Source organism: Tiliqua scincoides, chromosome 5 (genome assembly GCF_035046505.1).
Source record: "Tiliqua scincoides isolate rTilSci1 chromosome 5, rTilSci1.hap2, whole genome shotgun sequence".
Lineage (NCBI taxonomy): Eukaryota > Metazoa > Chordata > Lepidosauria > Squamata > Scincidae > Tiliqua > Tiliqua scincoides.
This window is the reverse complement of record NC_089825.1, coordinates 112,305,971-112,321,210: the sequence shown is the minus strand read 5'-3', so window position 1 is coordinate 112,321,210 and position 15,240 is coordinate 112,305,971. Positions and strand designations below refer to the sequence as shown.

Genomic DNA, 15,240 nt, shown 5'->3' with positions numbered 1-15,240 from the left:
CCTCCCTGCCATTTGCTGGAAATTTCACCCCTGATACATTGTAGTAAGATGAAATTCATGGGTTGGATTGCAGGAAGATCATGAAACTGTGACTTTAGCCAGTTCAGCCAGAGAAACTGTTGGAAAGGTTATTTTTCTAAAATTCTTGCCCACTTCTTCTTTCCACTACTTGAACACAATGAGTCAGCTTCAAAAATAATGGCTTGAGAAGTCAATTTTGTGTTAAGGGAGGAAGTTGAGTCTTGCACGTTCAAGTGGGTGTGTGTGTGTGTGTGTGTGTTGGGGAAAGAAAGAGAGCTATGCATGCTACAGAGGTCCTGGTTATTTCTGGCTGTTCTGTGAATGGAAGCAAAAGGAACTGTGCAAGAGTGACAGAGAAGAAGGACCAGCTGCCTCTGCAGGAGTCTCTCTTTGTCACACCAATTCCTGCGTTCTGATGAACTTGTTCTGGCATCTCTGTGAGTTGTGGGGGGAATCAGTGAAGGCATCTTTATGGAATGGTCTGTCTCTGAGGAGGTCTGGGGAAAGCAAAGTCCTGTCATCTCTTTAGAAGTGTTCCTGGGAGAAAGTGTATATGTGCATGTGAGACTATTGCTCCAAAAAAAGAGAGCTAGAATAAATAATCTAAACAAAATCTGAAGGTTTGATAATTTCATTTCATCTTATTATATCTTCTTATGATGGTGAGGTGAAGTGTCTTGGAAAGATGGCGCTCCTTCATCTCTCACATGAAGGGCAGCCAAGATGCTTCTTCGCTCATCTCAAAGAGCAGATGGAATAACTCAGCTCGGCTTGTCAGCTGCTTCAAGGTTTTGCCATTCACGGAAAGATGGGAAAGTAAGAAAGTGCAAGGGATGCTACCTGGAATAACTCTGTCTGGCCTGTCTGTCTGCTGTGTACATCTTTTTCATCTATAACAGACGCACCTCCGTTTCATGGGGCCAGTATCCTAATGTGTGTGTATTTCAAAGACCTCCATATTTTCTACCATGCAGGCTTCATCTCTTGCAACTCTAACTGTAACAGGGATCCGACCAAATTACGTGCACTCCCAGGGGAAAGTCTGGGCAGAGCATCCAGTTTCTCTAATATTTCCACTGCAGCTATTTGCTGAAGAAGAAAGCTGTTTTTAATCGTGTTTTAAAACATAACCTAAAAAAGAGTAGTTTGCCTCTTCAGCATGGCGAGGAAACTTTTCAGAAACATTTGTCTGTTCAGTATTTCCCCCTTCATTTTGATCACATGGACCCCTCTGCAAGTGCATAATTGATAGTAGCTTAAGAACTACCAATTTACACAAGAGAATTATGTGTTTTGGAAGAGGTGCTGCTGGAAGGAACAGCATTATAATGTGGGAAAAGCTTATTTTTCAGTTCCTCTGACATCTTTATGTGCATTATGAACACAGAGAACACAAAGCTACTATCAAGCTACTCTGCACTAGAGTTGAGCTTCTATGCCAGACGTAGGGCTGGTTGTTCAATTGCTGTGGCATAAGGATGCTCCGACATGATTAAATTTTTGAGGCAAACTTGTGAAATGGGTACTTCCATACATTTAGTTGCAAGAATTGGAACCACCATCGATAATAACTAATTAACTGCACAATATTATGCATAATCTCCACTGAGTTAAGTGAAACTACCCAGGTAATTGGGTATAGGATTCCAGCCTTGGGTCTAAGGCTGCAATCCTACGCACACTTTCCTGGGAGTAAGCCACATTGAACACAATGAAAAATTTGAGTAGACATGCATAGAAGTGTGCTGTTAGTCAATTTGCTTACTCCCAATAGAGCTGAGCAAAAGTGCTTCTGGACAGCTTTGTGACCATTTTTTTACTCTTCCATGTGCTTTCAGAAACTTTATCTGAATCTCGCTGTATGCTTTTAATTGCAGGTGCTCTGTTTGCAACTCAGTGCTGTTTGGGAGCAGGAGCTGGGGACGCAGATTCAGGGCTCTGCAATTCTGGTAAGTCAGAATCTAAGACTAAGAAATGGGGCCAAGGAAAGTCAGTTCCAATCTATTGCTAATTGTCCATATACAAAGTTGTACCTCTAAATGTGCCAGCAAAATGTTTCCTGCAAAATGGCCAAAGCAGACCAGCCCATTTGGTTGCAAGGACCTTCGGGGAATAAATTTTCAAGATTGTTTGTTCTCTCTGTTTTTTCCCCTCCATGTCTTCTTGTGGGCACCGTCTAATGCTTCATTGTGTGTGTGTGTTTGTGTGTGTGTGTTTGCAACTATGCATATGCCAGATGATTAAGGACACAGCATTTTATTCATTTTATTTATTTCAGTTATTTATATTCTGCCTTTCCATCTGAATAAATAGAGTGCTCAGTTTATACTAAATGTGTACTGTGGTTCACTGTCTTTTTTCCCTTTTTCAATTAAAGAAAATAAATGATTGCGGGAGCTGCAGACTGGAGCAGCTGATTCAAAGCAGGAGGGTTGGGGTGTTTTAGTGGGGTGTTGTAGTGGTTTTGATCCTGACCCCCCCCATGTGACTATTTAAGAGGGGAAGAAACTTCAATTGAAAGCCAATGAAAACTTTGTTTCTATTTAAAATAGCAAATGGGGGGGACATGGGCCAAATCCCAAAGCAATCTAGTTCCCTCCTGTGGTTTTGCCCATTTTTTTTGTGAACCTCTCTGCTGCCAAAAACAGGCCATAGTACAGATTTAGCAGCAATATGTGATCTGGACCTACGAATGTACTTCATTTTCCTGAGGTCTTTTCATGTTTCATTATGGTTCGTTTCATGTTTGATTATGGTTAGATAAAACCAGGTTAAATAAAATTGAGGTTTTTTCGTGTTTTATTATGGTTCATTTCAATGGTCACTAGTTCTATTTTTGTTTGTTTTTAATCATTTCTGTATTTTGTGAATGCTTCATGGTACCATAAGCAGCCTTGCTATATTTCACTGAAAGTCATAATACAAATGTTGCAGAACAAAACCAAACCAAAAAGAATATGCAGTGGATTTATATCACTAAAAGTTATTATAGAAATAAAGAGCCTAGAAATAAGAGTCTTTTCTATGCTTCAGTTTTGGACCTATCCTATGCTGAAGGATCATTTTTAAATAGGGAGTATCGTCCTTTACTGTGGAAGCTCACATTATTTTGCCTAAAAAGAAGTGACTGAAAAGAATTGGCAATTAATTAATGTGGCTTTCTTGTCACTTTTTTTCTGAAATAATTTGTTCCAAAGGTGCATTGCCAATATCAATCAAGGCAGTCATTTAAATGTACATTGGGGTGTACCATTTATTATACAAGTAGACATAATGTTAACCACTTCAGGGGTGTGTGCATAGTGTTAACAAAGTGTTATCCACTTATGGGGGTTGTGCACATGGAAGCACTAATGCACCGTTGTTGCATGCCAAAATCCATATGGATTCCTGAATAGGGCTTGTCTATGGGTAATGTGTTCCATAATGCAAAATGTTAAATTAATTGTAGCACAATATCTTCCTCATGTCCTTCTGCAACTGTGGGGGAAACTGTGTCCTTCTTCACCATGTGCTCCTTAGGAAGCAACACCATCTAAATAGCATTAAGAAAAGCTGTGACAACAATGAATGAAATGAAAGTTGAAAAATGATTCCTGCTTCCATAGAACTCAACAGCAACACCTTCCCTAGAAAGAACATGAGTATTCATGATTAGAAGACTTGGTAATTCTCCATTAAAGTGTTCACTTTTACTCTACTTTTGTATGCTTTCCCTTTACTGTCCTAGGTGAACTTCCTGCTCCTAAGATATTCCTGAATGCAACTTTGGCTCAAGTGGGAGACTGGGTCTCTGTGCGATGCATGCCTTTGGACACTCGTGCTTCCAATTTTTTTTTCTGTAAAAATGGACACATCATTGCATCCCACAGAGCATTGCCCCAAAATATTGCATACACATTGGTCTTTCCGATCTCAGAGCACAGTGCAGGCCAATACTCCTGTGGGTACCAGAAAAAGGATAGAAATAACCAGCAGAAGAATTCTTTCCTCAGTGCTGCTTGGAATTTTACTGTTTTGCCTGGTAAGACCCTGGAAATGTTCACAGTATGAAAAGATCTGTTTCCCAGAACTAGGCATTTTAAGCTGTGTAGAGAAGACTATTCTGTCTGTAGGGAAGGGGAGCAATGTCCACTTTGCACTTGGATGGGATTGAATTTCTAGGTTGTTTGAATGGACACTTGAAAAATTATGTTTCACAACCAGGTGATTGTATAGGGCAGGGTCACACTGTGTTTCATTGTACTTACCTAGCAGCCTTTCTCATAATCTTGTGAGTTTTAGTGGTTCTTAAAAATGTTTTCCTGTGATTTTCTTGCAAGTCTGGCTGCTTCTATATACATTTTAGCTGCTATAATATTCCTCTGTTTTCATTTAAAAAATCTTGTCTATTGCCTCTCCTGCCTGCTGTTGGCTATCATTTTAGTTTCTATACTCTGCTTTGGGTGTTCTTTTTAATAGGCAAGTGCTCCATAAATATTTTACATGAATTAACAAAGAAATAAGTATTTGAGATGCTTCATGTTGGTTCATCTGCTACTGCTTCTTCCACTTGCCATTCTTTGCCCATATCAGAAGAAACTAGCCCTGTTTAGGAACTCACTAACAGAGTATGCTGAGGGTGACCAGATACAATGGAGGACCCAGTGCCTATATCTTTAATCATTGTAGAAGAGGGAATTTTGGCCAGTGCAGCTCAACATTTAAGTGTTTAAAAAGCTGCACCTGCCAAAATCTACTGTTTTATACAAAGGTTAAAGGTATAGGCACGGTGTCCTCCATTATCTGGTCACCCTGAGTATGCTGGTAAGGAAATACACAGCCTAGCCTGCTCCCTGTGCCCACATGATCCTTAGCCATACACTCATGGCATCTCTGGGTTCAGTCCTTTTATGAAGGACTGGCAGCTCTGAAACTGAGGAAGCTTCCTCCATGAGATTAGAACCCGAGAACATCAAGAGAGTTCAGTTCGGTCAATATGGACATTCTGAGAGCTCATCTGGTAGGACATGGGGTGTCCTTGTTTGTGGCCCATTGTAAAGCCAAGTCATTCTGAGTCTACTTATTCCCTGTCCAAATAATGAACATCTATCCTTTTGTCATGACAGCAGCACTTGTGAGTACAAATGTTTTCCAATCATTGATTGATCTTGAAGGAATCTACTGAGCATCTGTCCAAGTGTAATCGTTTTGTTATCTTAAAATAGAAGCAGTAAAGGTTCTCATTGCTATTTCCTATTTCCTGTCCAGGCAATCCTGATCCGACCAGTGGCAACAGCAGTAGCACCGGTGGGTAAAATGTTTTGTTGTCCTTGAATGACTTTGATCTCAAAAACACCTATTGTGTTTGTTCCCATTTGAAGTAAACCTTTGGGCTATGTTATTCTACTGTAATTTCTGTGAGGCAGTCAGCTGTTTTGATTTTGCTTTTAGCTAGCTGTATTGACACAGTTAATTCGGTTTTTATTAAATCAATTTTGTGAGCTAACTTGGCCACATTCTGGGGGTGGTTCTGTAGCTTAGTGACAGTGCAAGTGTGAGTGTCATGGAGTGGCTTTGAACGTGGGCACCCTTGGTGCTCAATCTCAGTTTCAGTGTCCTTTATAAATGTATGGGGATGGATGAATTTCCTGCATTTCACTCTGTGGTTATGGCTAGTCCATGCTTCTGTTATGCTCAGGGTTCCATAGTAACTCCAACTGCCTTCCAGAAAAAAGGATCAGGGTTTCTTTTTTCCTTCCTAACTAGTGGAGTCCTGTTTCCCTTTAAACCAGGGTTCTCCAAACCCCAGCCCAGGGGCCAGATGCAGCCTGCAGTAAGCCTCTTTCCAGCCCACGGCCAATCTGTTGTCCCCTGGAAGTCTCTGGCCCATTTAACTGAACATGACCAGAACCGTGCTCTGATTATATCTGGAGAGTGTTCTGAGGGCCAGAGAGGTTAAATGAATGAGCCCATTCATTCATTTATTCACTTATCTAAGTTCCATCTCTAATTTATTTATTTATTTAAATATTATATTTAAATTTTTTTCTGGCCCTCCACACCACGCCATATATTTGATGCGGCTCTCTGGCCAAAAAGTTTGGAGGCCCCTTCTTTAAACAATTCTGTGCTGAAGCACTCATGCATTACTGCAGAAAGAAATGATTTTAAAAAGATAAATAATTCAAATGGACAGTTATGTTTCTCTTCTCAGGCAACATTAAAACTGGTTTATAAATAAAGACCCCACTTCCCCAGAAGGAAAATACATCTGTTACTTGTGGTTGTGTTGTCTTTAAAAAGAAAATGAATACGTCTAACTAGCTGTCTAGCCTTCTATCTATATCCATATGCAGACATATGAGTGATATAGGTCTATTTTTTTGAGCTGTATTTTAAAAAAACAACCCTTTGGGTGAATTAAAAAAATGTATATCAGGCAAAAAATAGTATCATTGCAAAATATCTATATATCTATGTGCACACACACATTTTTGTTTTTATTCAATTGCAGTAAGCTATCTTGAATGCTTTGGTAACAGCAGTATTAAAATATTTTAAAATAAACTTACTCTCTGTGTGTGAGAGTTTCACAGAAACTAGAATTTTGAAACAGATTTCTGCTAATGGGCTGTCTGAACAAGTAGATTAAAGACCAGATTGTTAAAGAATGGCCTTTTATGAGATGCAAAGGTGAATTGGCTTGTTCAGTAGCATAGCCAGAGGGTGTGGTGGCATGGTAAGTATTACAGGTACCACCATGTGCTGTGTAAGCTACCCCTCCCACTCACTATTGGAGTCATTGGGACAGCACAGCAATGTGAAAACACTTGCCACTTGGTTTGGCAAGGGCCTGCGCCTTTCCGTCACTGCCCCAAAAGGCTCCAACAGCAAGAGGGAGAGGCTACTTACATGGCTCATTTGGTGCCTGTAATACTTACTGCACTCCTCTCCAGCTATGCTACTGGGCTTGCTTATTCTGAAGACAAGATAGAGGAAGTTTGCCTGGTTGACAAAGGACTGACTTTTCCTCCATAACAGAGACTAAACGGAGACTAAACAGAGACTCCTTTTTCCTTCTTTGATCTAATTCATGCTGACTAACCTCCATTCTTCTAGTTCAGAACTGGATGATTATATCTGGAGTTGCAGGAGGTGCTGTTCTCATCCTGATCCCATTGATCTACCTCCTGATAAAGAAAAGTGAGTGATGATGAAATTGAATCAAGGTAGCGCATGTTGGATTGGATGCAGCCTCAGTTAGTCTCAGGGGTCACTGGGAGATTTTCAACCATTTTTATAAGCTGTTCTTCAGTAGTTCAAGCCTCCTGAACTTTCAATTTCTCAGTTCTGAGAAAAAAGATATCTTGCTCTTCATCTTGTAGGGATTTACAGCATTATTAGACAAACATAGATGTACCATCCCAAGGCTGCACTTTGTAGGAATGTTCCCCCCCCCCCCCCCGGATGAAAGGAACTGTGACTTTCCTCCACAAAAGTTTTCTGCTCAAGAAAAGCACAGAATTGATGCAGCCGGGTTGGGGCGGGGGTGGGGGGCCGGGGCAGATGTTCTGATGATGTTCTGGTTCATCAGAAGCGGGGATGGAGGGGAGAGAAATATGTAAAAAATCTATTTGTCTTGGGGCTGAATATGAAGTATGGAGAAACAGCGCTGAATGTGGTGGTGTGTTCCAGAACCACTTTTCAGAGCACAATATCATAGTCTTCTGAGACTGAAGGATGCCAATGAATTATGTCTGCCTGAGGACCTAGTAGGAAATTACTTTTGTGTGGCAGAGACAGGGGGGATAAACAGGTCAATAAATGCTGTATCATGCTGTTAATAATAATATGGGTGAGAAGAAGTTGTCAGACCTACAAACCACCAAGACCGTGCCTGTGTGTGTGTGTGTGTGTGTGTGTGTGTTGGGAGGGAGAGGTGATCTTTCAATAGGCATGTCAGCACCTCGGGTATTAAAATATCTAAGGCTATCATAGCCAAAATGTATTCTAATTTCCACCTCTACCTTCCTGCCCTGATTGGTGCATTGGTTCTCTGCTTTTTATGAGAGGCACAGAAATATTTTTATTGTTGTCTTTCCTTTCTTGTTTTAGCTGTATCTCATTGGAGAATTTCAAGGTAGGAAGAAATGAATGCTCATTCCATTCCTTATTATTTTTTTTATAAGATTGGTCTGTGACCTGCTGGGTGTTCATAATTTTATCTGAGGGCTGATCTAAAGCTGTGACAGGTTTGGCTTTCACTTTGAATGAAGAGATATTTGTGCAGAGGAATTTCCCTCAAAGTTAGTCAATGAAGTTCCAAAGTTCTGCCAAAGGTACCTCTTTCACAATTTGCATGCTAAACAGCTACTCTGAGCTGCAAACAAGGAGAGGAGATTAGTAGTGGGAGCATATCCCAGGGCAGTGGGGCCTTGACAGCTGCCAATGATGCTGGCTTTGCTGGTGACACATGATGGACAAATGGAAAGAGAGTAAGTGGGTCCTGTTTTCATCCATGGGAAATGACATGTCTCAAATGTCAGCAACAAGTGGGGGAGTCTAAAGTAAAGATGGTCAGTCTAGGGAACACTTGAAGATTTCTCATACTCAGTGAGACCCTTGATCCATATAGCTCAGTATTGTCTACTCTGACTGGTAGTGGTTTCCTTGGGATTCATATGGTGGTGTGCCCCAGCCCTGCCCGGTTTACCTTTAGGTGTTGCAATGAGCTGTGCAACGGGGACACCACTACAATTGGCTGGTATGCCACTAGCATAGGATGTAGGTTGGTGGTGGGGGTGGGTAGTGGACGGGGGGAGGGCAGGGGGTGGATATTGGTGGTAAAGGCGCCACCAATATCCTATGCTGCAGACCAGACTTCCCATGCCCCTTTGGATCCACTTGGAGCTGGTGCAGATCCAGGCAGAGCATTGGGGACCATGTGTGGAAGAGTAGGCAAGTAAAAATTTCTTTTATTTACCTCTCTGTCATGTTATGGTCTCTGGTGGGTCCATGGCTTGCAATGGAGCATGCCCCAGCTCCACTGCATGATATTTGCTGGCTGAGGATAGGATTGGGCTATTAGTGATGAATTGGTTCTAAATCTTTCAGTACATCTTTACCTGAAATTAATATGGATGTTTTTTTTTTAAGTTTTCAATTTTTGTCTTACTCATGATGTAAGGATTAGGGAAGAGAATTGCAGGGTGTGCTGTGTGGAAGTTCTTTTGTAGTCCTAAATGTGTGAAAGCAGATCTTGTCCTTCATTGTCTGAACAGGCACTACCCAGTTACAGAGACTGTCAATAAACAGTATCACAAGTACATTCACTTCGTGTCTTCTTAGGGAAGAAGATCCAAGGGAGAATGGAAACCACGTGGGTTCTGTGGACCAATTTCTGTGTAAGAGGAGGCTCTTTTTCCTTCTGGAAGGAGGACTGTGCAGTTAGCATTTGCTATATGAATTATACAATATGAGATCTAGCGGCCCCATAGAGCGTGGAGAAGTATTTCTTTTCTGGTTTAGATAGTAAAGTTTCTAGACATCGTGCGATGACATTTTCTTTTGAAAACTTAGGAACAGAGCTACATGAAACTTCAAGCACTCAAGAGACTGGAAGGACCTGAAACGTCTGTGAGCAGGAAACAAAAGTATTTCCTGCTTTTCAGATCCTTCCTGTAACAATCACAGGACTTTTCAGTTTGATTTAAACTTTTTAATCTTGACAGAGATTTTCTATGAAAGACAGATAACTTAGAGCAGTGATTTTCAACCTTTTTCATCTTATTGCACACTGACAAGACATTAAAATTGTCAAGGGACACCATGCTAATGGTGGGGGGCTCACATCCCCCAATGGCCCTACTAATAAATGATCCCCCCAATTCCCACAGCACACCTGCAGATCATTCGTAGCACACTGATTGAAAATTGCTGCTTTAGAGTATAAACTTTGTGTTCTTGGAACATTAGAACTATGTACTTAGGTCAATAAAAATACTGTTACTCCCCTCAAAGTCAATAGTTGTCCCGTCCCTCCCATTTTGGGAAGGAACTGGCATAGATACTTCTGTCTGCCCAACAGACACAGATCTATGCACTTGTATTGTGATGTGGCCCAAATTGCAACTATACATGAACAGTTCCAATCCAAGCAGAAGGCCCCCCCCCCCCAAAAAAAACCTCAATTTTCTATAATCACTTGTGATTCAGTGGAGCTTCCACAGTTATGCTGTACCACAGCACATTTTGCATTTCCATGTGAGTGACCTTACCTGGGTTCATTTTTACAATTTACACAGATTCTACCTGCATTGAATGGAGCATGTGAATAACTCTGTTCAATGACCATTGATTGAATCTGGGTACACAGATAAACCTGACTACAGTATAACTTGTTAACAGACCTTTGATGATTATCTCATACAGCAAAACCTGTTCTGGCAGAATGGGCTTATTTAAAGAAATGATGGTCTGCGAAAAGTTACATTTCCCGTGTGTGGTTTGTGGTTTCTTGTTTGCATGAAATGTTTAGCAGACACAGACAACCACGCCAATCTTTTTGATGACCTCCCTCTACGCAGTCTTACTGGAAGCATGGTGTGGTTGAGCATGGTGTGCTCTTCCAGAGAGCTATTTCTGCATGCCTTGATTATGTAATGCTCTTTTTCTGCCTCTTTTCTGCATTTTTCTCTGTGAGTTCCCAATCAGGTGCACTCTCAAGGCCATGTAATATGTGGTGTAAAAGGTAGGGGAGGGCAGGGATGTGGCATTTCGGCCCAGAAGGGGCTGGATTAGTGGCGCTATTACACACCGTATTCTATCCCCCTTCGAAGGTGAGATCCACCAACATGCATTCACTCGAGCATTGCTGTGGCTTTCCCTGGGGCAAGGGGAAAAATGTCCCATTACCTTGAAGAGTCCTCCAGCCTGCAAAATGCTCCTGCAGGATGCAACACAGACCACGCTGGTGCCACTGCAGCAGCGCAGGGGAATTTTGTTAGGATTGAACTTGTAGTTTTGCTACTATATAAGTGATCTGAGTCAGCTGTTATATGGATGTATGCTGTGATGATTACAAGAGGAGGGAGAGCTGAAAAAAGGTCAGATATCACGGCTGCTGGTCCTTAAGGTACATAAAGTGTACTCCCAAGATTCACGTACATTATTGCCTTGGAGGATCAGAATGTTAATATCAGGAGTAGACTTTACAAAACACTTTGAAGATGTACTGCAAGCTGAAACTGTGACTTTGTTTTCAGATGAAAATATAGATACATTTGAAACTCTGGTAAGTCAACATGTCAGATTAATTATGTTATCTGTTTATGTGTCTGTGCCTAGAAATTTTTGGTACACTGTAGCTTTTTCATTCCTGACTTTGGGCACAATCCTAACCAGGTCTACTCAGAAGTAAGTCCTATTTTGTTCAATGGGGATAACTCTCAGGAAAGTGTGGCTAGGATTGCAGTCTTTGTCTAATTGAATACAGGTTGGGCTTCCATATTATTCAGTGTGGGTCCCACACGGACCTGCATTGAACCAGACTTGGCCCAACCTGAACCCTCCAAAGGCAACTGGAGCTGTGCTCTGGTCACCTCCAGAGGGGCTTTTGAAGCCCACAGATGCAGTGCACATCTTCCCGTGGCTTCTGTGGACTTCAGAATGGCCTTAGGGCCGAAAAGGTGCAACTTCCTGTTTCCTCGGGAAACCAGAAGTGATGTTTTTATGCCTTTTGAGGTATTCTGAGACCTGGGGAGGGATTCCCCGGGTCTCAGAATGCCTTAAAAGGAATAAGAATGTCATTTCCAGTTTTCTGAGGAAATTGGAAGTTGCTCCTTTTTGGTCTTAAAATAGTGATTTTTATACTTTTTTATCTCATGGCACACTGGCAAGGCACTAAAATTGTCAAGGTACACCATAAGGTTTTTGCCAACTGACAAGGCACATCATACTGCCAATGGGGGGCTCACACCCCCCATTGGCCCTACTATTAAATGACCTTCCCCCAAATTCCTGTGGTACACCTGTGAACAAATCGTGGTACACCAATGTGCCACAGTTAAAGTGCTTAAAAGTGGTTGCTCTAAAGGCCCTTCTGAAGCCTGCAGAGGCCACGAGTAGACAAGCGCAGCCTCTGCGGGCTTCAGAAAGCCCTCTGGAGGCAACTAGAGTGCAGCTCTGGTAGCCTTCGGAGGTTTTAAAGGGACAGAGACAGCAGATTTCATTATTCTTAAGTTTCCGCAGGTGTCCTATAACAGATTCCCTATGGATACTGAGGCCCCATCTGTACTGCTTTCTGGATCATTGCATATCTTAGCAGAAGGGGGTATCAGCTTTATGACCTTTTAATCCCCTTTCACTGCATGATTTTATGATACTGAAGCTTAAACTTAGTTTGAAAACATGATCTCAGGGTGGGAAGAAGCACCAGATTTCCCAGAGGAGAACATGGTCTTTCTCTGCCATACCCAAGAGAACACCTCACATGCATATTGCCCTTTCATAAGTCAGTGGTCTTCAAACTTTCTGCTATGGGAAGTTTCTACATTAAGTCATAGGTCAAGGAATCTCTAAGCTTCTGTCACAGAATATTTGAATGATGCATTCTGGGATATACTGTTGGGCAATGCCATTTCTAAACACCATTTTTGCAGGCACTGAATAATCCTATTGGATCTCACTGTCTGGCAAAGTGGGAGGTATGTGAATGTTCCTGTTTCAATATTTGGCTGCGGCAGCAGTGAAGACTTCTGATAATGTAGGGGCACTACAGGAGGGCCTTCTCACCAGATCTCAAGAGGCAGATAGGTTGACATGGGAGAGGTTCTTCATCTGTCCTGGTCCAAAGTTTCTGGGACTTCAAAAGCAATTGCTAATTTCCTGTTTTTTTTCATTTCTAAACACCTCCTTTCCCAGGATGCAGAAATACCAGCATATGCAGCCTCTCTGTGCAGGAAACCTGGCTTCAGTTTTGGGCTTGCCTTTCAGACCTCAGATGTGTCGTTTGAAGATACATCAGAATGGATGGCACCTTCTGGAACTAGAGAATCTATGAGTTCTGGAGTTGAGTTTGGAGAAGTGGAATATGGAAATCTAACATCCCTGAATAAATCTGCAGAGGAGTGTCCTGTTCAGCTCCAAGATTTTACTTGCTCTTTTATTTGCACCTGAAGATGCAAGTATTCTCTGTTTTTGTGGATGGAATTTTGGATGCAGGACTCTGCAAGGAAGTGTAATGTCCAGACATATGAGACCATCTACCTGCCTTCTATGACCCGTGTAGGAGTTATGGTCCTTGAGCCTATTTCCTTCCTCCTTTTCTTCACATGCTCTCTCCTCCTTCCACATCGCACAGTCGAAGCAGGAGAATGTGTTGCCAGAGGACTCTGTCACCACAATGACAGATAACAATCTCTCCACACAGAGAGGACAGATCTAGGGTACTCTGTTCCAAAGTAATAGGAACCTTTGACCACTCTGAAGATGTACATATAACTATGGAACTGTGAATAAAGCCTCTGCTCCTTTGTATGTTTTATTGATAGCAACTAGCTGGGTGGTATATTTTACAATTGGAAAAGGGGTCCTGTTACTGACTGCTCTGTTCCCCCCTTTTTTCAACAGTTATATACTCCTCACTCATCATCTCTACACGTGGTGGTGACAAATCACTTTGTTTCATTGCTGCAATGAATATGAGAATATGAGAAATTCTATGGATGCTAATTTGTAGGTGATACTTGTAGGTTCAGAATAACTGAAATAAAGCATTTTTATACAAAATACTAATTGTGAGCAAAGAGGTTCAGTGCCCAAAGCACCACAGATATTCCTTCAAGCAGAAGAAAACAGTGTTTTTCATCAGAAATTATTTATGCAATAGGTGCAAAACATGAAGAAAACTCTCATTACATAGAAAATAAAGTATTTAATGGCCAAACTGCATGTTACATACATTATAGTTTGCCTGTCCATTTTTTTCTTAAATAATAATCATTGATGCCCTTCTGAAGCAATAGATTTGTGAAGATGGGGAGAATTTTAGTTAAGACCCTGGCGTGAAAGGAAGGGTTAAGTAAAGCCTCTTGCCTACCCCATCCTGATTAGCTCCCCCATAATACTATTTAATGGGGGGGGGGGAAACAGTGGCCTTGCTAAGGGAGAATGGACTACACTGGGTGAAACACACAGGGGCTTGACACTACTACTGGGAGCTGGACTAGATGGACCTATGGCCTGATCCAGCACGGTTGTTCTTATGTTCTTACGTACTGGCCAAAATTTTTTAAATCTTGGGTATATTCAAATAATACCATCAAGTAAAATAGTTATATTAATGTGTAATTTTATGCAGACTACAATGAAACAAACCACATTGAAATATCTCTATTCTATCAAAGATTATAGCCAAAACACCAGCAGGGTGGTGCAATAGTTCATCAAAACTCCCGCCACCCAGTCATTGCCCTGCGCACTGCATGAGAGGAAGTCCATCATGGGGAGAGACATGCTGGCCTTCCTCACTGTGTGACACAAACCCTAGTGAAAGCACTGGAAAAAAAGAAATGAAGGGACAAACTCAAAAGTAGTATCCCCATTTCAAAGCAACATTCCAATCTCCGTCCATTCCCCTGTGATGGTTATAACAAGAGAGAAGCCCACTTTCATGACAATTAGGAAAAAAAAAAAGACAAATGTATTTAATGTACGTATAGCTTGGTTTTCAAGTACAGAATATCACAGATGTTTGTTTACTTAAAAAAACTGCACTTTATATATAGTATAGTCATTACAGACAAAGTGTACACACAATACAACTTTCAGATACATATCTTTCAAATATGCATATTCTCAGTTTACAACGGTTCTGTACTTGTTGGCCATTTTCAGAAATGTGACCCCTCAAACAACTCACTCCGTTCCCCTCGACCACTAGGGAGGGGTTTTGTACCACCCCGACATTTGGTTTGGCAGGAAAAGGAGCCCTCCCTAGTGGTCGAGGGAAACGGGGTAAGTTGTTTGAGGGGTCACATGAACCCCTTTCCAACACTTTATTGGGGGGCTCCTTTTCCCGCCAAACCAAATGTCGGGGTGCTACAAAACCCTTCCCTAGTCTTGGGGGGCAGTGGGGAAAGTTGTTTGAGGGGTCACATGAACCCCTTTCCAACACTTTATTGGGGACTCCTTTTCCCACCAAACCAAATGTCGGGGTGCTACAAAACCCCTCCCCAG

At 41.7% G+C, this 15,240-nt stretch overlaps 1 protein-coding gene across 3 annotated transcripts; it reads left to right on the top strand.

Moving 5' to 3' along the window:
• The first annotated feature begins 339 nt into the window (after window positions 1–339).
• Window positions 340–13,735, top strand: LOC136652040 (uncharacterized). Of its 3 annotated transcripts, none has more exons than XM_066628865.1 (9): window positions 340–458; window positions 1,899–1,970; window positions 3,752–4,045; window positions 5,272–5,310; window positions 7,123–7,206; window positions 8,119–8,143; window positions 9,352–9,407; window positions 11,268–11,296; window positions 12,997–13,735. In XM_066628865.1, exons 1-9 carry the CDS (start codon window positions 437–439, stop codon window positions 13,177–13,179), a joined length of 804 nt encoding a protein of 267 aa, XP_066484962.1. In that variant the 5' UTR covers window positions 340–436; the 3' UTR covers window positions 13,180–13,735. The 3 variants fall into 3 exon arrangements, with proteins under 3 accessions (XP_066484962.1, XP_066484961.1, XP_066484963.1); XM_066628864.1 differs by having other exon boundaries at window positions 12,925–13,735; XM_066628866.1 differs by lacking the exon at window positions 3,752–4,045 and having other exon boundaries at window positions 12,925–13,735.
• Window positions 13,736–15,240: the final 1,505 nt, after the last annotated feature.

Bases quoted from the DNA above. Each gene is read 5' to 3' on its own strand.
- LOC136652040 (XM_066628864.1), top strand. From the start codon at position 437: ATGAACTTGTTCTGGCATCTCT. The intron at 7,207-8,118 runs GTGAGTGATGAT...TTCTTGTTTTAG, and splicing joins CTACCTCCTGATAAAGAAAA to CTGTATCTCATTGGAGAATT. The intron at 9,408-11,267 runs GTAAGAGGAGGC...CTTTGTTTTCAG, and splicing joins TTCTGTGGACCAATTTCTGT to ATGAAAATATAGATACATTT.